This window comes from Wolffia australiana, chromosome 14, assembly GCF_029677425.1.
Source record: "Wolffia australiana isolate 7733 chromosome 14, ASM2967742v1".
In the NCBI taxonomy this organism is placed as follows: domain Eukaryota; kingdom Viridiplantae; phylum Streptophyta; class Magnoliopsida; order Alismatales; family Araceae; genus Wolffia; species Wolffia australiana.
This window is the reverse complement of record NC_135848.1, coordinates 10,743,708-10,766,815: the sequence shown is the minus strand read 5'-3', so window position 1 is coordinate 10,766,815 and position 23,108 is coordinate 10,743,708. Positions and strand designations below refer to the sequence as shown.

The 23,108-nt window shown below is 41.6% G+C and overlaps 4 protein-coding genes across 5 annotated transcripts; 2 read left to right on the top strand and 2 right to left on the bottom strand.

Annotated features, from left to right (window-relative positions):
* Positions 1 to 1,062: 1,062 nt before the first annotated feature.
* LOC144711694 (dnaJ protein ERDJ2-like) lies at positions 1,063 to 5,190 on the bottom strand. Of its 2 annotated transcripts, none has more exons than XM_078585697.1 (11): positions 4,834 to 5,190; positions 4,483 to 4,735; positions 4,294 to 4,389; positions 3,744 to 3,864; positions 3,565 to 3,671; positions 3,273 to 3,490; positions 3,027 to 3,204; positions 2,828 to 2,947; positions 2,665 to 2,751; positions 2,065 to 2,175; positions 1,063 to 1,989 (listed from the first exon to the last, which is right to left on the bottom strand). In XM_078585697.1, the coding sequence occupies exons 2-11, from the start codon at positions 4,669 to 4,671 to the stop codon at positions 1,231 to 1,233; spliced, it is 1,986 nt and encodes a 661-aa protein (XP_078441823.1). In that variant the 5' UTR covers positions 4,672 to 4,735; positions 4,834 to 5,190; the 3' UTR covers positions 1,063 to 1,230. The 2 variants fall into 2 exon arrangements, with proteins under 2 accessions (XP_078441823.1, XP_078441822.1); XM_078585696.1 differs by having other exon boundaries at positions 4,838 to 5,190.
* A 94-nt stretch (positions 5,191 to 5,284) lies between these two features.
* On the top strand, positions 5,285 to 7,010 carry LOC144711695 (AT-hook motif nuclear-localized protein 1-like). The gene is made up of 5 exons (XM_078585698.1): positions 5,285 to 5,819; positions 5,892 to 5,959; positions 6,052 to 6,183; positions 6,402 to 6,563; positions 6,635 to 7,010. The coding sequence occupies exons 1-5, from the start codon at positions 5,534 to 5,536 to the stop codon at positions 6,872 to 6,874; spliced, it is 888 nt and encodes a 295-aa protein (XP_078441824.1). The 5' UTR covers positions 5,285 to 5,533; the 3' UTR covers positions 6,875 to 7,010.
* Positions 7,011 to 7,729: 719 nt separating this feature from the next.
* Positions 7,730 to 10,387, top strand: LOC144711823 (uncharacterized). The gene is made up of 2 exons (XM_078585905.1): positions 7,730 to 8,194; positions 9,075 to 10,387. Exons 1-2 carry the CDS (start codon positions 7,761 to 7,763, stop codon positions 10,321 to 10,323), a joined length of 1,683 nt encoding a protein of 560 aa, XP_078442031.1. The 5' UTR covers positions 7,730 to 7,760; the 3' UTR covers positions 10,324 to 10,387.
* A 112-nt stretch (positions 10,388 to 10,499) lies between these two features.
* Positions 10,500 to 13,282, bottom strand: LOC144711824 (protein cornichon homolog 1-like). The gene is made up of 4 exons (XM_078585907.1): positions 13,079 to 13,282; positions 11,844 to 12,025; positions 10,751 to 10,873; positions 10,500 to 10,670 (listed from the first exon to the last, which is right to left on the bottom strand). The coding sequence occupies exons 1-4, from the start codon at positions 13,151 to 13,153 to the stop codon at positions 10,640 to 10,642; spliced, it is 411 nt and encodes a 136-aa protein (XP_078442033.1). The 5' UTR covers positions 13,154 to 13,282; the 3' UTR covers positions 10,500 to 10,639.
* Between the last annotated feature and the right edge of the window lie 9,826 nt (positions 13,283 to 23,108).

Below are 23,108 nucleotides of genomic sequence, written 5' to 3'. Positions count from 1 at the left end.
AATCACGATAACGATTCATATACACTGATGATCATCTCAGATTTGACACGTGGATGGTTTTAGAACACTAATTTATGTGGAGGTTTGGATTATGTACCCAACACTTGATACAATGAAAAATAATTCCACAAACGCGCCAAGCTTGTGTGTTCTCTCCGTTAAATTCTGGTAAATCACGCTTCCAAAAAAATTGTTTTATGTTCTTTAAAGCTGTCATAATTCGAATAAATATGTATTATATGCAAATTGAACCTGGCATTGTAGGAATATTACCTTTGAACTTCAAATTCATATCCTGTAATAGTCTCAGAATATAAAATATAAGCATACTTTCTCTTCCACTGAATGGAATAATTATTGCACTAATACCAGATCGGTATTGCACAGACTATACCAGAATAAATCCTGAAGAGATGGTGTGATGGGGATAATATCAAAAAGAAGAAAGTGAATAATCAAATAATTCACAGAAAATATGATAGGTTTCCCGGGCCACATCGAGGGCATTCTCGTCATGTCCTCCTTTTATGTTCCTTTAAATAGCTCAGCCCTCCCTCTAAGGGGGACGGACTTGGATGTTGGTTCTTGAATGAATCTTAGTTTTCCCCTCTCCTCTCGTCTCTCCTGCATCTACGCTCCGTCTCTGCATCACCGCATTTTCAGGCGGCTCGTCCCCGGCGGATCCCTACCCCCTCAGCGCAGCCTCCTCTCCTACCCTTCCCCGGGAATTCCCTATTCTCACCTCGTCCTCTTCCCCTTCCGATCCGAACCTAGCACAAGGTTTGTATCAAAATATAATGAAGAGAGAGATATAAACTCAGAGATCCAGCTCAGACTGCTGCAGCTCGTGCCACGCTCCCACAATGAATCTAGAAAAAGACTTTCCCATAACAACTTTCTCGCATGCGCCGTTCTCTTGGCCGCACGCTTAAGGCGTCGTCGTCGATAAGTTCAACTGACGAACTTATCAAATTTTGAAGGCAACAAGCCTTTAAAACTCTCCTGTCAATGGTTATGAAGCTAATTGTACCAGACACTAGCACCCTAGGTTCAAACTTGGTATGCCCCTTAAAGCTTCATTCAATCTTAGGATTATCTTTAGAGAGTACATATGGAATAATAAATATCAAAAGACAAAGAAATGAACTGTGATCAAAAGTAAGAAGATTCTCTTGAATGAGAATCTTCACCTCATTCAAGCAACAATGAATTTCCTTACCTCTGCTCGTCTTACCTTTTCTTCTTAGACGGCAGATCCTCCTCGTCGCTATACTCGCTCCCACCTTCATCATCGTCATCATCATCATCTTCTTCTTCTTCTTCTTCTTCTTCTTCTTCAATGACGTCGTTCCTCGCCTGGAGGCTGCCTCTGGTGCCAGCCCGGCTCTGCTTGGAGACCTTCAAGCTCAGCTCTGTTTTCCAGTCGCAACCAATCCAGGAATCAGACAAACAGAAGCAGCAGAGGTTATAGTTCCCCGCCGACGGCGCAAGGAAGTTCCCCATGACCAGCCTCCACCCAGCCTTCACCTTCTTCACTGCCTCCCTTGCCGCAGCACTCGTCTCCTTTCCGCTTTCGCCGCGGGCCTCTGCAGCCTCCGCCACGGCGGCGGCAGTGGCGGCAGCAGCGCCGGCGTCGTCCCCAAAGCTCACCTTCTGGGAAAACCAGACGCTGTTCGCGGCAGGGTCCGCCAGAACCAGCCAGAACCCCTCCTCCTTGGGAAAAGGATAGTAAGGCGAGTGGACCAGTGTCGTTCGACGGCTGCTCTTCCGACGGAGGTTCAACCAGGCGGCGATGGTAACAATATCGCCTTCCTGGATTTCCTTCTCTCCTTCCGTGGTGCATGTGATTTCTGCGGCGACTGCTGGCATGGCCTCGAGGACAGTCTCCACGTCGTTGGCTGTGGCAGCAGAGAGGCCTGCCGCCTCGGTCAACAGCGCTGCCCTCTCCGCTATGGGCAAGTCCCGGAGCTCCTGAAGAGTACGAATACTCTGCGGGACAGCGGGTGTAGCAGGGTGAGTCAAAATTGAAAGACGAGTTAGTTTCCAAATGGCTTTTGAGAGCACCTTTCGAGCAATTTTTGTAATGATTTCCTCGTCGAAATGCGGGAGCTGGAGGAGCGGAGCAATTCCTTCTCCTGAGCCTGCCACTGCCTTTCTGGCATTCAGTGGGACCGCCTGCATGAAATCACGAAAGATGGATCGCGCGACTTTTCATGGATTTTACATGGATTTTACATGGATTCTCAGATATTTTAGATTTACTATGGGACACAAATGGATGCTTGAAAGACATCCAGTTCAGTCTGTCCCAAACTTTTTTCTGTCATCCGTTCGTGGTAATTAATTGTGTCCCATAGACTTTCCAAAAAAAAAAAGTATGGGATGGAACAGATAACAGATGACCATTTGGGTTTCATTTCGGTCCACCCGTCATCTGTCCGCAAACACTACTTCCTCCCCCATTTCTACTCCACTGGCCAAAGAACTAAGTAAATTTATGAAAAGGAATATAATATGAAGTGAAATAAAATTTATGTTTTTTTTGTTAAGAGATTTACTTGGATTTACAAGGATAAAAATTTAATCTTTGTAAAACACGATTATGCTTTTTAAAAACATTTTTTTGCTATTTTGAAGCTAGTTGATGAAAAGTCAGCGGCCCACCTGGATGACACACTGGGAAAGCTCAACGGCGCCCATGGCAGGCCTCAGCCATCCATGAGCATTGGGGCTCCGTGGCATGACAGAAATCTGCAAGCAGGATAACCAGATCATTCTATGAGCATGATAATTAATAATATATATATATGATTTATTTAAATGCTACCTTAATAAATTCTTCGAGAAGGCGGGGAGTGAGTTCAAGGACACGTTTGAGGTCAAGGCGCATGGAAGGAGTTAAAGCTCCAGTTTCACGGGTCAAATGGGCGTGAAGCAGTAACTCTGCCTGCAAAAAACATGCAAGAAAGAAGTAAGAATCTTCAGTCTTAACCGTTTTTCTTGGTATTAATGGCCTACTGAGTCACCTTAATCAAAGCTGGATGCTGCTTCCAAAACTTTGCAAGCTCGGATTTATTTTTCTTCAGGTCGATGCTGAGCTCACCACCAACGGCTTGAAACAGCTTCTGAAGCGGCTCATCATCCGTTCGACGGACTGGTATCTCCAAGAACTCCGAGGATTTAACAAGAACCCCGAGGACCTTGCTGTAAAATAAAACCTTTATTATTACAATTAACTTGTTTAGGGAATAAAGGATGCAAGAATAGTTTACCTAGGGGCAAGTGAAGGTTTGATGGAATTTGCAAATGCGGAGAGAGTTTTGTTCATCACGTAGTTTCCAGAGTATTTGGATGACTTCGAGAGGTATACCACCGCTGCGATTAAAGGCAGAAGAATGCAAACGCCAACTATTCCAAGTAGGAGTAAACCAGAAGAGTCTTTATCAAAGTTCAGAACAAATTGCGGCAATGCCATTCCCACTTGCATCCACTGAAAATATTAATACCAGTATATATCAATATAACATGTTCAACTATCTTTTTCTTCAAAAAAAAATATGGCACCTGCATTCCATCGGGGTGGCCAAATCTTTCATAATTTTCGCGAGAAACAGGATCCGTTAAGGCTTGATATGCCTTGGATATGAACTCCACAAAATGCTTATGCGCCTCTGGAGAGTTTCACAATAAATTAAAAATAATAGAGATCCGATGATGGAACTACCACGCCGGAAATATCCAACCTGGATCAGGATTTTTGTCTGGATGGTACTGAATAGAAAGCCTTCGATAGGCCTTCTTTATATCAACATCCGAAGCCCCTCGCTCCAATCCAAGAATAGCATAAGGATCAAATTGCCGAATCTGAAGAACAGATAAATTAATATTAAATCATTAAATCACAAGGAACAATTCGACCGATTGGATTAATTTTTTATAAATTGGCTTGTGGATTGAGTTGAAAGCCTCTCGTAGTCAAGAGAATTTGAGTATATAAATATAAATCATCACAAGAAAGAGGGCTACACCAGAATTGTGTGTTCTTCCTTTAGGAAAGATGACCACAGCCCGCCTCAATTTACGGCGAGCACTTTTTACTCTAATTGATACTAAAGTGTCGACATACAGTGTTTATAGCCATAAGAAATAAGTCATGGAAAAATGGGTGGTTTTCAAGATTTTCAATAAATAAATTAAAATTTTGTCCAGGCCAACGGTTTTATTTAACACTCTCAGGCCGTTGGATCAGATTCAACTCCGAAAATCAAAGTTCCACGTATCCATTCCACTAACCTCGCGGCTCAGACGATTGATGTAGAAGATGAGGAGACCCATTGTTATCCAGAGTAGTACCAAAGAGAGATTCCAAAAAGTTGAGAAATTCCAAATCTGCATTTCATAGAAAGAAGAAAAAACGACAATTCAGGATGAAGAAAAGAAGAGCAAGTACTCCAATTCCGCATCAATTAAAGATTTCCATACCCGCCTGAGGACGGACTTTCGGTACTTTCCGGAGCGCGCACAAACCGAGCACCGGCAGTGGATAACATCACTCTTGGTTTTTCTGCAGGCGAGGCAGCAAACCTTGATCAACGTACAGGGGACGAGAAGCAGCACCGTGAAAGTCAGCATGAAGATCGCCACGAGGGCGCTCTCCTGAACTGTGGCCATCCCCACGCGAGCTCCGGCGCGGCGTCGATGAGATCGATAGAAAGGAAAAAACGAACCCGAAGACCTAAATCAACAGCCAAAAACGATCTAGTCAGAAACCATTCATTTAATCGCTCGCCAACCGTTTCCTTGGAACAAAATCAAATTCCGGGACAAACCCACCTACCGCAGTCTCTGACGGATTCTCAGCAAAGACCCATCTGTTGGATGGGCGGATGGCGGCAAATTGTCAATATCAAGAATTTAAGGCCCCCCCATCCTTCTCGCTCCCTTGAATAGTAGTCGTCTCTTGCTAAAGAACTAAAACCGAAGGATTAAGTGAGGGCCGGTTACCAAAGTCAACGGGCACGGGCCCAAATGAAAGCCCAATAAGAATCCAGAACGAAGCTGGCCCATAGAGGGGGCGCAGAGTAGTCAGCAGAGCTCCGACAAATCTGGCATTCTCCCATGGCCGCCAGCCCGGCCGTTGACTGGAGGTTACCTTGAATGGCAGCACGCCAGCTGGATTTCCGGGAGGAAAAAAAAATTCTACCAAATGATGTCCGTCAGTCACCCATTTAAGCAATCCCCCCCAATCGAAATACTGTAAAATAATGACAAAGGTTATGACCACAGGAGAAGTGGTTCCCGCCACAGCCGTCTTTCTTTTCTTTTTTGTCAGCCTCGGGTTCCGTGAGCCGTTGGATTTAATTATTCCAGATCTGAGCAGGCATGTACAGCAGACTGCGTTTCTAATTTTTAATTTAAGCTTCAAACCAACCCCCCCCTATGGTAGTGAAGAAATAAGGAGCAAGTTTGTAATGGTGCAAAGGGGGAGTAAGCTAACCCAGTGATAGGGGAGTGTTTGAGAGAAGGTCATTGAATGGAAGGGAGAGAGGGAGAGGGAGGAGGCGTACCGGCAACTGGAGAGGATCCAAGCCATGGCGGAGAAACGTCGTCGGCGCCGCCGCCGAGCGAAGCCACGCCGGCCATCAGGAAGAAGAGAGGGAGGCCGAGGAAGTACGGCTCAGACGGCAGCCTAGTTTCTCCGCTAAGCCCCGAGCCCATCTCGGCTTCGGCCCCGACGGCGGCGATGAAGCGGGGCAGGGGAAGATCCCGGGGATCCTCGATCCAACGGCTGCCATGGAGCCTCCCGATAGACACTTCCGGTAACACCGCATCATGATCATCATCCGCATCATGATTGTAATCAACATCTTCTTCTTCTTCTTCTTTACCAGATGAATCCGTCGCCTGCTCTGCCGGCGCCAACTTTACCCCCCACACTATCACCGTCCCCGCCGGCGAGGTGCCATGAGAGAAGAAAGAAAGAAAGAAATCTCAGCCACCATCTTGAGATGGGTTTTTCTCTGAAGTTCTGGGTGTACTTTTTCTGCGCAGGACGTGACGATGAAGATCATCTCCTTTTCGCAGCAAGGGCCTCGCGGGATCTGCATTCTGTCTGCCAACGGCGTCATCTCCAACGTCACCCTCAGGCAGCCAGATTCTTCGGGGGGCACCATGACTTACGAGGTTCGCCGTCATCGTCGCCGTCATCGTCGCCGTCATCCTTACCAGGATGACGATAACGAATTTTGTTCGTCATCCGTCATTCTTCTATTCAGAGTGGATATGAAGATGTGGATGTCGGAGTTTTGAATGGCGGTGACGATGTTCGTCATCCGCCCTCCGTGTGGGCTGTTAGGACGAACCTCAATCTTTTCGTTCTTCAATCCTGGGGCTTCTTGTAGGGTCGTTTCGAGCTGCTTTCCTTGTCTGGATCGTTCATGCCGACGGATATTGGAGGATCGAGGAGCAGATCAGGGGGAATGAGCGTCTCCTTGGCCAGCCCCGACGGAAGAGTTGTCGGGGGAGGCGTTGCAGGGCTGCTGGTGGCCGCCAGCCCTGTTCAGGTCAAGTTCCCGGTCATCATCTTCCGAACTCCGCGCGTGATTTCATCATCTCCTTGCTTTTTCTTCACCAGGTCGTGATCGGTAGCTTCATCCCGAACCTTCAGATCGAGCAGAAGATGAAGAAACCTCGCGTGAGTCCCTCGCCGATCCCCGCTCCATTGACGCAAGGCCAGAGCAGCGCGGCCACGTCGAGCTCTTCTCCTCCTGGAGCCAGTTTCGTTCCGAGAGAAAGCTCGAGTTCTCCACTGAAACCACCGCCGGAATCTCGCGACTCCACCGCGGGAGTCAACGTTCCTCCCCCGGGAGACTGACGAACGCCGTCGCCGATCGACGAATTCTTCACATTGCTGACGACTGTCATCGATCGACTTCGTCATGGTGACGATCGATGAATTGACGATAATGAGAATAGATTTGCATCATTTGCTTCGGCGATTTTAACGAGAATAGATCTCAACGGCGAGACACATCCGAAAAACGAAAATCGAGAGCGGAGCAATTCCGAAATCTAATGAGTGATGAAAACGGCGGAAGAACACATCATACCGGACAAGACGAAGTGCGCATTCCGATTCATCTTCCACCGCGAAAATCTTCAACGATTCTCATCTGAAACCTCGATCAGAAGCGAGCAAGAACCCTAGATCTTCCCCCGCCAATTTCAAATTCCGAAGAGCGACAAAGAAACAGACAAAACCGCGGGAAAGCACCTTATTCCTATTTATAAGAAATATAAAGGGCAATTCCGTCATTACAGGCTCAATCATTCTTATTAAAACGATAGAAGAAGGGTAATTTGGTCCCAGTTCCGAAAAACAAAAGAAACAGAGAAAACCAAGGGCAATTCCATCATTACTGGCTGAGTCTGGCTCGATCGTTCTTATTAAAACGATAGAACAAGGATAATTTAATCAAATTCTTAAGAGCGACAAAAAAAACAGAGAAAACCAAGGGTAATTCCGTCATAACAGGCTCAATCGTTCTTATTAAAACGACAGAACAAGGATAATTTGGTCAAATTCCGAAGAGCGACAAAAAAAAGAGAAAACTGAGGGCAATTCCGTCATTACAGGCTCTATCGTTCTTATTAAAACGATAGAACGAGGATAATTCGGTCATTTCCTGCTCTCCAATGGATAAACCCTTACAAGTAGCTGAGATAAAACCCTGGTCTCGTCTTCCTCCGCCGCGACCGCCATGAACGCCGCCGCGAAGCTCCTACCCGACTGGGCGGGACTGCACAGCCACCCCAAAGCCCCAAATCCTCTCAGCGTTCCTCTCAAGCTCCGGCCCTCTCTCTCGGCGCGATGCGAGTCCAGATTTCCCCACAGCCGACCCCCGTTCCGTCGGAAATCCGTCGCCGCCGCCGCCGGCCGGAGCAAGAAGAAGCCCGGCGGCCCCTCCCCCGGCAGAATTGAAGGCGGCGCCGACGTCCGCCGCCGCGCCAAGCAGGCGGCGCGCAAGCGCAGCCGTCGAATGGCGGAGAACCTCGTCTATCGCCACAGCAAGACCTGGAGCGAGGAGGCCGACTCCTTCACCGAGGAGGAGCTCCAGATGATCGGCCTGGGGTACGATCGGACCGTCCGATTCATGGACAAGGACGATCCGCGTCTCCGCCACCCTCACGACTGGTAATTCGACCGCGTACCACTAAAAGCTATAGCTTAATTGCAAGAGTGCTAATTTTCATCTTAGGCGGGATATTGTTCTTCAACACTCTCCTGAAACAGCTGTTGCCTGGCCAATTGATGGCCCAAGCCCGTAGTTTTTTGATATAGCTCATGATGTTGTTCTTCAACACTCTCCTGAAACAGCTGTTGCCTGGCCAATTGATGGCCCAAGCCCGTAGTTTTTTGATATAGCTCATGATGTTGTTCTTAAACACTCTCCTGAAACACCTGCTGCCTGGCCAATTGATGGCCCAAGATCGTAGAATTTTGATATAGATCATGTCCCAGGTTGCTAACTTTTCCTCTTAGACAGGATGTTGTTCTTCAACACTCCCCCAAAACAATTATGGCCCAATCCCTTAATGTGTTGATATTGCTGGTAGCAAGGGCGCCGCTTTTCCTCTTAGGATGGATGTTGTTCTTCAGCATTTTCCCACCATACCCACAGCCTGGTCTATTTATGGCCCATGCATGCAGTGTGTTGATGTAGCTCATATCTTACTACTTTTCCTCTTAGGCAGAATGTTGTTCTTAACACACCTCCATAACACCAACCCTGGGCCAATATATGGCCCAACCGTGCAGTATGGTGATACATTCCGTAACTTTTCTTGTTAGGTAGTACATTGTTCTTCAACACTCCCCCACAGCGAATGCCCCCTGGCTAATTGAAGGCCCAAAACCCATTGTGTGTTGATATAGTTTGTAGCAAGGGTGTCACTTCAACACTCCCCAGAACACCTGTCTCTGGCCAATTTATGACCCAAGCTCTCAGTGTGTTGATTTAGCTCATAGCAAGGGTGTTACTTTTCCTCTTAGGCTGGATGTTGTTCTTCAACAGGTACAAGTATGGGCAGTTTGGGCCGTATTCATGGCGTGGTGTCGTCGTCGGGAGCCCTATCCGCGGCCGCTTCTCCGACGAGCGTGTGGCCCTCATCGGCGAGGTCAACGACCACAAGGAGTTTGAACTCATTGACCAGCACGAAATGGGCGTTGACTTCTCCCCTCGTAGCGGGTCTCGCTACTACTGGGTCTTCGTCCGCCACCCCAAGTGGCGGAGCACCGACCCGCCATGGCAGCAGTGGACACTGGTGGCGGAGATCGCTGTGGAGGACGCAGAGAACCGTCCAATTGACAAGTGGACCTTGATGGGCCGGCTGGGAAACAACACTCGAGCATTGATCTCGCAATGCGCAGCATGGCGTCGTCCGGACATCATCTACGTCCGCCGGCCCATCTACCACTGCCGGTTTGAGCCACAGGAGGATTTCTTCAGGCTGCTGGTGCCGTTGCTGGACCCTGCCACAGAAGATCAATTCCTCTGCGAGCTCCGGCGAGCTGATGGCAGTGTTGAGACATGCACTTACTTTGCCGGGCTTTGTAAGATTGTTGGGATGGGGACGAAAGCCTTCGTGGACGACGTCGTTGAGGCTTTTCAGAGGCTGAGCGAGGAAGGGAAGGACAGGTGTCTTGAGTTCCTGCTCAGGAACCATCCCTTGGAGCTGCTCCATCCCTACACCAAGGAGTGGAAGGCCAAGCTCGAGGGAGATGATGATGATGATGATGATGACAATGACAACTCGTTGGTGGATGCAGATGACGGGGAGGACGAGTTTCTGGACTCGGTGATTGAGGTTGAAGATGACTATGACGACAATGACGATGATGAAGATGATGATAATGATGATGATGAAGAATTGGTAGTTGATGAGGACGAGGAGGATGATCAGGATGTAGAGGCGGAGAGCTCGCCAGAGTATTGGGAGGAGCAGTGGGAGAAGGCAATGAGGGAGCCAGAGGCCATGGAAGGACTGGTGCAGAAGAGCATTGAGGTTTCTAACCAGGTGTACGAGAAGCAGAGATTGGAGGAAGAGGAGGCCATGGAAGGACCAAGCGGTTTTTCACCAGCAGCTCCGGCAGAGATGGTTGATGTGAAGGCAGACTACGGCGGACGCCGAGGGACAAGGAGGAGGACAAGAATACCGCCAGAGCTGTTCTTGCGAGCAGCCGTCCGCCCGTTCACATACCGGAATCTAGTCAAAGAAATTGTCCTCCTTCGCCACGCCATCGTAGACAATGAGATTGTCTGACTTTCTCTTAAAATGTTATCAGTTTACCAATATCTTTGGATTTATCAACATATGTCTTCTATCACTCTGTCTATGCATCTATCTGTATGTTATCAGAAATACAAACTCTCAATCTACCTATCAATCCATCTCTATAAACATGTAGCAGCCAATCTATGCATCTATCTATAAATCTGTGTTTATAATCGTCCATCTAAATCTTATAAATCTTATTGTCAGACTGCAAGTGGGTGTTTTACATCGATCAATTAGTACATAAATAAGGGGAGAAAATGGGAACTGACAAGCAGGTCAACGAAGAGGTCATCGCATTGACCTAATCCTCTTCGAGTATAACCCAGATCAGCCTGCCAAGAGAGGAAGCAGCAATCAGTAAAACCAGCCAACAGACGAGAGAGGAATCTCAAAAACTGCCACGAGTCAGTACCAGAACAGGGTTACAAACAAGAGGGCAAGAACTCCGGCAGCTTTGAAAAGGCGCCGCGTTTTCTCTCTGCCCACTTGACCGAATATCTCGGTCACGTCCACCAGGTGCTGCCTCTTCAGATACCTGAAGCACCAAGTTGGTAAATTATTTAGAGAGAGAAAGAGAGAAAGATAGAGAGAGAGTGAAAGTATGGTGCAAACTTTTAAACATGCATATCTCAAACATTGAGGTACCCATCCAGATAACAGACATGAATACGGATGACATACTTAAATTTATTGTTATCGGATAACGGATGACGATAACGGAACTCTCGGTAACGAACGAAAGCTTAATGATATTGCTACTGATGTCGATATCCAGTTTTGTGTTTGTTACTTGAATTGTATCTTTGAACTGGAAAAAGCAAAACGAAGAGAAAAAGATAGTAAGGCAGAAGGAGAAAGGATGGAAGAGAGTGGTGTAGGGAGATAGTAGGATAGAGAGATGAGAGTATAGTAGAGAGAGGAAGAAGGAGAGAGTAGAATAGAGTGAGATAGAAATGGGGAGAGTGTGTGAGGTAGAGATAGATGGAGAGGGACACAGAGAATAAGGTAGAGAGAATAAAAAAAGAGTAGAGTGGAGAGAGATGTAGAGGGAGACAGAATAAAGTAGAGGAAGAAAAGTGCAGGGTAGAGAAAGTACGGTGGAGAGAGAGAGAGACATAATGAGAGGAAAGGTAAAGAGAGAAATGCAGTAAGAGAAATTGAACAAGGGTAGGAGAAGAGAGAGATACAGGGAGATAGATATATAGATGGAGGGGGAGAGAGATACAGTAGGGAATAGGAAGGTACAGAGAAATGGAGATGAAGACAGATTGAAGCAGAGGGAGATGGAGAGGAAGACAGAGACAGTAAGGTAGAGGGATGGAGAGAAAAACAGAGAAAGGCAGAGAGAGAGAGAGGGAGACAAAGAAAGGCAGAGAGAAGAAGAAAAAAAAAGCAGAGTAGAGAGAGAAAAAGAGAGAAAAATAGCAGGGTAGTGAGAGAACAGAGAGGCAAAGAGGTTAGAGAGAGAGAGGGAAACAAAGAGAGTGAGATAGAGAGAGACTCACAGTCTGAGGTTTACAAGGAGAAGCGGCAGGCAGAAGAAGAATAGCAGCCAGTGAGAAGTGAAGAGGAAGATGATAGCCAAGAGGCCATGGAGGGCGAGCTCCGGCACGGCCAAGGCATTGATCGTGGCGGCCAAGTCATACGGATTGATGTAGTCGAGCTCCAGATCAGAGAGGCAGATGAACTGTCGAGCCAGCAGAAGAGTTAATATTCTTGTAGAACAGGAAAATATTAATCTTATTCCAAAAACTAGTCCTCGGTTGCATCAACCCATGAAAATTTTGGGCTGATCCAAGTTCATTTCTTCTCGGATTCACAAAATTGCATCATTCCATGAAAAATGTAGGCTGATCCAAGTTCATTTCTTCTAGGATTCACAAAATTGCACCATTCCATGAAAAATGTAGGCTGATCCAAGTTCATTTCTTCTCGGATTCACAAAATTGTATCATTCCATGAAAAATGTAGGCTGATCCACGTTCATTTCCTCTCGGATTCACAAAATTGCATCATTCCATGAAAAATGTAGGCTGATCCAAGTTAATTTCTTCCCGGATTCCTGAAATTTCATCATTCCATGAAAAATGTAGGCTGATCCGAGTTCATTTCTTCTCGGATTCATAAAATTGCATCGACCCATGAAAAGTGTAGGCTGATCCGAGTTCATTTCTTCTCGGATTCATCAAGTTTCATCAACCCATGAAAAATGTAGGCTGATCCAAGTCCATTTCTTCTCGGATTCATAATATTTCACCAACCCATGAAAAATTTATGCTGATCCGACTTCATTTCTTCTTGGACTCATAAAATTTCACCAACCCATGAAAAATTTAGGCTGATCCAAGTTCTTTTCTTCTCAGATTCACATAAATCAATCGCAGCGGAAGCCTGTCTGAAAACAATTGGAACCATATTTTTTCTTCAAAACAAAAGAACTGGAACCAGAAATCATCGCTCAAGCCCTACGTTTTGAGAATCTAAGAACTCTAATCTTTTTCTTCTCAGGAAAATCCGCGATTCTGAAATAAGGAGATTCTGACTTCCGGGTTTGAGTTCCCCCCACCAGAAATCAGGAATTTAACCAACAGAAACTGGAGCAAAGTATGATATTTTAGGTCAAATATCGGAGGTCCAACCATTGCAGAACCCTAAAATCACAGTAAAACCCTTACAAAGCGTATGATGATCAAGCGCACATTCGCAAAAGGGAAAAACGATGAATTTATCGACATCTTACTTGGTAGATGATGAGCCCAAGAATCACCAAGAGAATGATGAACGCGACGACCAGGAAGAGCACAGAAGCCGCCATTGACGGCCACAGAAGGTCGCCGCCGTCTTCAAATTGAGCTCAATGCTAATTAAAGCCCTTCAAATTGATCTTCGCGGAGACGACGACCTTCAATTCTTGCCTGAACCCACATGACAATTTTTTGAACAGTGTGACGTAAACATGAAAGTAACGATCACAGACCTCAAACAAATTAAATATTAATAAACTATTGGAACCCTTTATTCCCCCAAATATATATTACATTACAGTTCATTAGTTTTAAGTCAATTTGGTTAGAAATATTAGTAAACTATTGCCCCCATTTTATTAATAAACTATTGGACCATTAAATTACCCCCAAATATGTATTACATTACAGTTCATTAATTTTAAGTCAATTTGGTTAGAAATATTAATAAACTATTGCCCCCATTTTATTAATAAGCTATTGGACAATTTTATTACCCCCAAATATATATTACAGGTCATTAGTTTTAAATGAAAAAGGAGGGATGTTCAACAGTTGACATTCTGCGGGATGGTTCAGGGGACCCTGGAGTGTTCAGGATGGTTTTCGTCTCGTCCCACATCACAATTTTTTGAGGTCACCCCAAACCATTCTGTCCCAATAATGTCATGTCCAGAACCGTCCCGCCTGGTACCATCCTGTTGGGAAACGAGCGTACCCCTGGCATCCTATTTCGTATGAACCCTGGAATGGAAAACAACATATGATTCGATTCATATAACTTAATTTTTTTGATAAAAAAATCATAAATTAAAATTTTAGTACATTTGTCCCGTGTCCTGTCCAACACTTGAGGATAGGTTAGTTTTTTCATCCAGAAACAAACAAAAACTGTCCTGTCCTTCGTCTGGCCGACAAATTTCCGTCTCGTCCAAAGTACGAGGTAATGGATGTGACGGAGTTTCATCCCGGGGACAAAAAAACTGTCATGTCGGCATCCGTACACTATAACTGGTGATGAGATTTTCCAATGATCATTCTTGAGCCTTTTGAACTTCTCTAAGACTAGCTAAGGTTGTGTACTTCATTGGGTACACTCTTCTGAGACTAGAGAATTCATAGGTAAAAGCAATGAAGTATGAATAGCCATCTTTGGTTAAGAGGGCATAAGCTTCATGTATTAGGATGTATGGGCTCTAATAAGTCCTTCACATGTGATCCATTTATAATGTTTGAGATGGGGTTAATTCACTCATTAGTCATGATTAATGAGTTGCATAGGATTCAAAATCAAACGCACTTAAGTATGAATCCCAATGCAACTAAGGTAATATTCAATTTCCCAATATTCCTATGCTCATAGAGTTTGGTCTTATTCGCATGAGCCTTTACCTTCTTAAAAAAAAATCAGCTTGGATATTTTTCTGAGAAACATCCAACATATATGTTATATCGATTAAAGATGCCAATTTTTATATTTAATTAAATTGTACAACCATTGTTCCCAAGATTATGGGAATATCGTAGTATATTTCAAACATAAGTCATGTTATTATTATGCTAGGAAAATGATATGGAATTTCTAAATATAATGGATTTCCAAAATAAGTTTTAGGTCCATTATCTCTATAGTGATCATTGAGGAAGGGTTGATCATTTTTATCAAAAACTATAATGGGCTTTATAATAGTGAGAACTATGCAGGTTACTGATGGAAATATATGTGGCCGGCAAGCCAATCACACATTCCACATCTCGTTCCATTTTCATTAATAGAACATATTCATTATAGTGCACGTGTGATGCGTATAATGAAGTCCATGAACATATTCGCTAGTATTTAAGCATATGTTCTAAACATTCTTATTCAAAGGATACGCGAGAAGGACATCAAACTATCCAGATAGAATATCACTATCTAGCCTCACTCATATGATGAGTATGGCCGGTCCCGTAGCCATTAGTGTGACAACACTAAGGATAGATAGTGGGTGCTCTTTAGTGGAAAGAGTTCACTGAATTGATCCGTACGACTCCCTGAATGGTATTATACCGAACTGTCAATCAAGTTGATTCACGTCACGATTGTGTAAGTGGTCCTTAGACCTGAGAAACCAAAGACGTCTTGTGGACGGACGGTTGTACTTTGGCTATGGCCAACGAGTCTCTAATCATGGGATTCTAAACGGTCTTAGTTCGGGTGCATCAAACAGTACACGAAGGCGATTGAGTGGTCAAGATGGGATCGTCCACCGTCGGTATAAGAGGTGACAACTCAAGGAAGATGATGCGATGAAGTCCTTGGCCACGGAGTGAAATATAGAAGAAGAGTTCTGAGATGATTTCTGAATGCATCAGTACTAACTTGGATGATCGATTAGGGTTTGACAGCTAACCATACCCTAAGTCGTCCAAGGAGTGTCAAGTGGATGAGGGATTATACATACACGGTAACTGATGATGAACAGGTTCCATGAGTGAGTCGATACTCCTTTGTATCTTCTAGGACACGAGGTGTAGCTTGGCACCCCATGTGTCAGAGTCTCGACCTATTGATTGGGTTAAATCGATCTGACGTTAATTAATCTATATGATGATATAGTTAATAAATTTGGAAGGCCAATAAAGGTTATTGGGTCACTGGAGTCGTTAACTAGACTGATACATGGGCCTAGAGGTCACACGCAAATGGTCTTTTGGACGTTGAAAGATATACTTAAGTTTTGGGGGTTTTTATGAAAAATACCTACTTAGTATAAATAGGGGAAGGCCCTGAACGAAATTCAACAGGCCAGAATTGTTCAGGGGCCTTTTTCCTTCTTCTCCACTTTCCCCACAACCCCTCTCCATCCCTGATGTGATCAGGACGACGTAACGACGCCGACGGAGAAAGAACGGGGCTCGTCAACGAGAAGGAGAAGATCCGACGTGCCGAGGACCGCGTGGATACATCTAGAGGCTGCACACTTGAGCAGCTCAACTCGTCTCGCTCCGGGATCGAAGAAATGACGAATGAGATTCGTGCAAAGGTACTTTGTTTCAATGTTTTTGTCGATGTCGTTAGATTCGCAAAAGTCTTCCGCAGTGCATCGTTTTGATTTGTTCATCCAGATCTAGGCCTCTAGATCCCAACAATTACATCATAGTAGGTGATGATAATAAAAGGCTTTGTTATGAATTCTTTCAATTAAGCGATGGTGTTCTGAATTATTCCTCTCAAGCAAACATAGTAATTTCCCATGAGTCAAAATCATTCAATTCAAAGTTGTGTTGCCTATTTCTTCAATGGAATATTTAAATTTATGCATAATATTGAAATTCCATAATGCCAAAATACATTCTTATCAGTGGGCATTGATTCAATTCTTGACATTAATATGAAAGTAAATATATTTTTTAAAATATCATTAAAAATGATTGCATAATTAACATATTTGGGACTATTAAATAATCAATTTAATTTAAAAAAAAAAATTTTATTTAAACATTGTAGTGATCTATTGAAATCCATTTAATTTTGTTTTGCTGAAAATTGTCAATGTGATATTTGGGCAAAAATAACATTTGATAATTTGTTTAATGAATTTTTTATCCAATATTCATTAATATATTTATTAAAAATATAATATATGAACGGAAACCTTTTCAAGTATGTCATGGATTATTTGGATTACGAGTTCATAAGTGTCTGCATACAATGTAAAATGAATGTAAAATGGACCATGATTAGGGATAGATGCACGTAGTTTGCTATGGAATTTTATTCCAATATCGAGAAGGGAAATCAACAAAAAGATCAATATATCTTTGATGGAACTATGTGTTATTAGTGTTAATTCATTAATTCATTGATATACTATGTGTTATTAGTGTTATTATTTATATGCGATGTTTATACTGAAGTCCCATGATATGTACAGTGATGAGTGAATTATGATGAGATCAAACTTGAATGATTACTTGTTATTGATCACATATATTAAACATTCATATTCATGTGATTTTGGAAAAGGCCACCAAAACTTACAAATAGAGTGGCCCTACGTGCTGCTTTGAAGGATCACATAACCATTAATGTGGATATGATTACGATATATACTGATTTTTTTTGGTTAAATAGTTCTCTAAGTTTTTTTATGAATAATGATAAATCCAAAATTAGGTTTAAGTTTTGCATTTAAGGCTTTTGAGTTATACAATAATACTTATAATTTTCACTACGAGTACACCATAAGGGCGGAATCCACAAAGACCAAGTATTAAATAAATGAAATTGAATACTTATTTTTTTCTATTCTATGCTTTAATATTATTAAGTATAATTAAAAATTAATTAGTGAAAACCAATTAAAATAATTCTTAAACAATGATAAAATAATTTTCCTAATTACCATAATTCATTCAAAAATTATAAACCAAATTTAGAAATTTTAATGGAACTTTAGAATATAAAATACAAATTAATTGTAAACAGATACCTTAAATGACACTTTGACAAAACAGAGGATGGTAATGGCAGTGGCATGAATGGACTGAGTGGATGAGTTTAAATGTCACAAATTGCAGTCGAGGTGGTTGTGGACATGAGATTGAAGTGGTAGAGACACAGCGAGTGATGTGAACTTTAATGTCTTTGGTGGCGACAGAGATGGAGGCGAATGTGAGACAATGAGCAACAGAGTTGGAGATGATGTGACGAATGTAAAAATCTAGGCTATCGATGAAAATAACCTAGAAAAAAGATGAATATGTAAGACAGAAAAATGAAGATCACCATAACCTCTTTGTCACAAACCTAATGGACCGACTGATGATTTCTCTACATGAGTCATATTTTGAATGACATATCAACAATTTGCTATTGGAATGAATAAAACTGACCCGTACAAGAATTTTGGATGCCCAAATCACTATGTTAAACATTATGAGGAATAAAAAACAAGGATGATTTTTTTACAAGGATGGGGTAGGTCTTTTTTAGATCTAAGATAGTGGACATTGAAAAGGTTAAATAAGAAAGCTACCCTCAAATTTTCAGCTCAAAAATCCATACGCATCATTAGAAATCCTCATTTAAAGTTGGAGAAATCTGATACATCTATTTTCTCTATCCGCTTAATATCTATCTCATACTTTTTGTCTCTTTACCAATTTTCTCTCTCCTCGTTGATCCTTGTGGTGGATTTCCGCATGGTAGAACTTTAGGAAAATCTAGTGGAGTCAAAAATCTCATTTAAAATATTAAAATAAAGTCAAATTCATATTTTATGACATATAAAATTATTCATTTTGTGAAATTAATGTCAGCAAATTTTATAAAAAATAAAAAATCATAATTTAATTTTTTAAATATAATAGAAGCCTATAAGTATTTCACTGAATCCAAATATATATTTTTCTGATTCATGAAATTTTCTTCTTTATGAATTTAATGCCATAAAATTCAATCAAAATATCAAACATAAGGAAAACCGTTATTTCATATAAACTTATAATAAACCCAATAAATAGTTTAATAAATCTAAATGTGTATGTTATGACTTACAAAAATATTCCATTTTTGAAATTAACATCATATTTATAAGAATTACCATAAAAAATCTAAACCTCCTTCAAAAAATTAAATAAAATACTAAAAGGATAAAACATTAAACATGATATCATCGGCTTCTGTGAAACTGGTTTCTCATTGGATGTATCTCCTCAAGCCATCCACGTGCATGGTTCTACACTTATCCATGCAACTGATGTCACAATGAATCTCCTCTTCAACTTCTTCAACTCTCCTAGATAATATTGTATATCTACTCACCATCAGGGCACACAAGGGGGATGAATTTTTCAAGAATTGTAGAGAAAAGTGGGGATACCAAACTGGGTAGCATGGGCACCTAAAATTGTATCTCCCTGTGTACACTTATTTTGGAACTTCTCTTAAAACCCATTCTAATTTGAATTATATCCACCAACATCCCATGTTGGTGTGACCTTTTGTGTGTGACCCTTTAGGCCCATGTATTCTTTTACTTGATAAATTTAATGGTCTAGAAGCATGTAATTGTCAACCTTATCATTTACGTATATTGACACATAGGTTAATTAATCATGTATATATTAAAACTAATCAATAGGTTGAGTTTCCAACATGTGGGATACCAAGCTATACTTTGTGCTCTCGAATATACATATGATAAATCCAAAAAGATAGTAATATATATGTGTAATTCTAGCTAATTTATCTGCATATATTATCATCATTTATGTTAAGTTGCGAAAAATCATGAATAAAGTCACCTTTTTCTAATTTTGAATTAATTTTTGTCATTTGTGGGACTAACCCCACTTAACTCAATGAGTTAAGTGGAATGAATCTCATTTTCTTCTAAGTTTGTGTGGAAGATGCAGGAATTAGGTGAAACTTTCATGACTAAAGGGGATAATTAAATGAAGTAGAAGCTATTTGGCCCAAATAAGCAGGCCCAGCCACGACCCTGGGCCAAGAAAGGAGGCCCAAATCAAGACACTTGGCTCTAGTCTAAAGGCCCACTAAGGAAGGTCCATTAAGCCCACTATGAGAGGCATCTTGGGCCAAAGAAAGGAGGGCGAGGGGAATGTCCAACCATAAATATTTATGAGCATTTATGGTTCTTGGATGCTGATTGGAGGACCCCCTTGGACATGGATCCAAGCCAGAGAATATCCAGCCATTCAATCCATAAATCATCCAAGGGTGGAGACTTAAAGATAGCACCTTTAATGCTAATAAAGGAAAGAAGTCTTGAACGTCCCTGGGGTATTTAAAAGGTCTCAATGCTGATTGGAGGACCATAATGGACGTGGATCATGACCCAGAAAAGAAGATCTGGCCATCCATTGTATTAAAAATCCAATGGCTCTCATTTGCTCTCTCTCTGTATATAAACCCCTTCACCCTATTGTAATAATCATCTTGTGATTCAATCCAAAGAAATGTTTGGTGGCCTAAGTGCAATTGACTCATAGATCCATTCACCTTAGTGAGTGACAAGCTGAGCAGGAAGCATTCTGGGCTGAAGAAGCTGGTGGAAAGGAGAAGAAGTCCCTTGGGCCTTGGAGGGTGCGACAAAGAGGTTACCTTCTTATTTCTCCTTTTTCACTCTTACACTGTTATTTTTTATCTTTTGTTAGTCTTGGAAACATCTACCCAACATCCAAAAGGTTCTAATGCATCCAACCACGCTAAAAAATTCATTCTAGAACTCATTCTAGAGTGAAGTTAGTGCAGGTCATTTTTCTCTCTCCTCCGCCAAGCCACTTCCCATTTAGCGTCCGGACTTAGCCAAATTTTGACTAAGTCCAGAGCGCCAACCTGTTTCAGTTCCTATTTATTGTGGCTTTAAAATATTCCTTAAAAATACCAAAAAATTATTTTATGCCTACTAATATTTTTATAAACATTTTAATTGTATTTTAAATTTCTTTGTTCATATTTTTATTAGTTATTTATCTTCATAGGTAGTAAACCCACTTCTAAAATTCATAAAAAATTATAACTAAAGCACAAATTCATCAAGAAAAACCCTTGTTCCCTGTGGATAGACCCTTACTCTCCCTACGCTAGTAAGATTATTATAAATTTTTTGTGTTTTAACTCGAATAAACCAACGACACTAATTAGTGAAGTTAAATCATCACTAATTACCTCTAAAATCCGAATTATCAACAGGCGTCGTTGCTGGGGAGCACGGGTGACTTTATTTAGTGAATTTGCATTTTATTTTAATTTTTTCTCTTTTTCTGAAGTTGAGGGCATCTAACCCTCAATAAATGGTACTTCTAACTTCTTCTTTGGAGATTGATGGTCTTAAGAAGGGCTAAGGCTGGGACTAGTGCTGAGGAAGATCTAGACACTCAATATCCGGCCCGTCCAGCAACACTTAGAGCTCAGGATAAAGAAGAAGTCGATATGGCAGAAGATGGTCAACCACAACAAGGGAGGAGAAGGACGATGCTGGACAGATCTACTCCGTCAGGAAGTCTAAGGCAAACTGGCATCAACATCAATGTGGGTGAGGGGTTTATGTTTAGGTATGAAAACGCCATACTTAACTCTATCCCTGAATGTACTGGTCATTCTTCTCAAATCCCCTTAGAACTTCTTGATGATTTTCACATTCGACATTCCTCTCAAAATATTCTTGGTTTAACTGCTGAAGCATTAAAAATGAAATATTTTTTGCTTACTTTGAAAGATAAATCTTTTGCATGGTACATAAATCTAGGCATAACATTTAACTCATGGGAAGAAATGCAGAATAAATTTCTCCATAAATTGTATCCCCTTTCCAAAACTAATTTTTATAGAAAAGAAATTCAGAAATTTTATCCTCATGATCATGAATCATTTAGTGAAGCATCGGAAAAGTTTAATGAATTAATCTGAAAATTCCCTAACCACGGAATAGAAAAATGTCAGCTAGCTGAAATTTTTTATGAATCATTTCCTGATATTTTTAAAAGCAAATTGAATCAAATAGCTGGTGGCTCATTCTATATGGATTATGAGGATGAATTTTTTGATCTTTTGGAAAGGGTGGCTGAAACTGACCTTCAGGAAATAGGAGCAAGTCAAAATGGAAGAAACGCCAACTCAAAACAAGGGGGAGTGATGCAAGTAACTTCAAAGGAAGCTGATCTTCATGCATGGATAAGAGAAACCAACAAGAAGCTTGAAGAATTGACATTCACTCTAAAGAATGCTTTTCTCCCTAACTCACCCCTTGTAAAAACAAATATTTGTTCTCTATGTTCTAGCAGAGATCATGAGGATGTAGCATGCCAACTTGGAGAGGAGGAGGTGCATGTGTTGAACCACAACCAACAGCTTTGGGGAGGACCAAAGAGGCCCATCTACAACAACCAAAGAATCTACTCCCAAGGGACCAAGGAAACTTTCCAACAAAGAGTCCAATTTCAGACCCCACCACAGCAGCCTTATCAAGCAACTCTACAAAACCAGGCACAAGATTTGTCTACTCGAACACCTGTGATCTCTCACATGATAGAGCAGATGAATTGAAGGCTAAGGGAAGAAATGGAGATGCGCATGCAAGCATGATAGAAAAACAGACAAAGATGATGATGGACGCTCAAGAACAGACAATACAGCTTTTGGAGAGCTTGAAGCAAAGGACAGCTGACCACCGAGGTAAGGGATTTGAATCCAACTCCCACTCAGGTCGATTTCCAACTCAACCTTCCATCAACCCCAAGAATTTATGTCATTTGCAAGAGAAAAGCCTAATGATCCAACCATAAGCTCAATTTATAGATCCAACCATATGGATGGATAGTGAACAAAAAGATATATCTACCCTTAATATTTCAGCTCAATCAGAGTTCTGGATCATCATACATAGAGCCTGGAATTTACCTTATTTTTGCATTTAAATCAACTATTACTAACTGTTGATTTAATCCAAAATTTTCTCTCTCTTCATCCTCGTCAGTGCTGTCAAATCATTTGGTTAGGGTTTTGCCTCATCCTAACATTTAATGTGACCATTGGCTGAGATATTTCCTTGTCATCCACGATCGATCAGAATTTAATGTCAAAAAATTACACAAAAATCATATAATGACTTTAAAAATTATATTCTTTCAGAATTGATGTTAGAAAATCTCCAAAAAATTAATAAATGTTATAAATTTGGAATCATTCTAAAAATAAATTTAATAATTTTAAGCTTGACAAACATGCATATACAATTAAACTAATATGAATAATGATGTAAGTATGGTCTGATTAAGTTACTAAAAATGCATGTTATCTAATGTGACAACAGTTTTAGGTGGATTATTGACGGATGCCAATCATTAATTGGGTTAATGAGTTGATAATCCAATCATTAGGCTTAAGTGTGGTTGGTCATCGTTCAACAAATTGAATGGGAACACGTGGCGTTGCAAAATAAGTACATTAAAATATATTGTAGAATTCATATTTGATAAAATAATGATCCAAAATTATAAATAAATATATGTATA

Excerpts from the sequence above, each read along its gene's own strand:
- LOC144711694 (XM_078585697.1), bottom strand. The coding sequence starts at position 4,671 with ATGGCCACAGTTCAGGAGAGCGCCCTCGTGGCGATCTTCATGCTGACT. Across the intron at positions 3,672-3,743 it reads AGACAAAAATCCTGATCCAG|AGGCGCATAAGCATTTTGTG; the intron begins GTTGGATATTTC and ends GAAACTCTCCAG. Across the intron at positions 2,176-2,664 it reads TTTCCCAGTGTGTCATCCAG|GCGGTCCCACTGAATGCCAG; the intron begins GTGGGCCGCTGA and ends GATTTCATGCAG.
- LOC144711695 (XM_078585698.1), top strand. The coding sequence starts at position 5,534 with ATGGAAGGGAGAGAGGGAGAGGGAGGAGGCGTACCGGCAACTGGAGAG. Across the intron at positions 6,184-6,401 it reads GGGGCACCATGACTTACGAG|GGTCGTTTCGAGCTGCTTTC; the intron begins GTTCGCCGTCAT and ends GGCTTCTTGTAG. Across the intron at positions 6,564-6,634 it reads TGGCCGCCAGCCCTGTTCAG|GTCGTGATCGGTAGCTTCAT; the intron begins GTCAAGTTCCCG and ends TTTCTTCACCAG.
- LOC144711823 (XM_078585905.1), top strand. The coding sequence starts at position 7,761 with ATGAACGCCGCCGCGAAGCTCCTACCCGACTGGGCGGGACTGCACAGC. Across the intron at positions 8,195-9,074 it reads CTCCGCCACCCTCACGACTG|GTACAAGTATGGGCAGTTTG; the intron begins GTAATTCGACCG and ends GTTCTTCAACAG.
- LOC144711824 (XM_078585907.1), bottom strand. The coding sequence starts at position 13,153 with ATGGCGGCTTCTGTGCTCTTCCTGGTCGTCGCGTTCATCATTCTCTTG. Across the intron at positions 10,874-11,843 it reads CTCCTTGTAAACCTCAGACT|GTATCTGAAGAGGCAGCACC; the intron begins GTGAGTCTCTCT and ends TTGGTGCTTCAG. Across the intron at positions 10,671-10,750 it reads TTGTTTGTAACCCTGTTCTG|GCTGATCTGGGTTATACTCG; the intron begins GTACTGACTCGT and ends CTCTCTTGGCAG.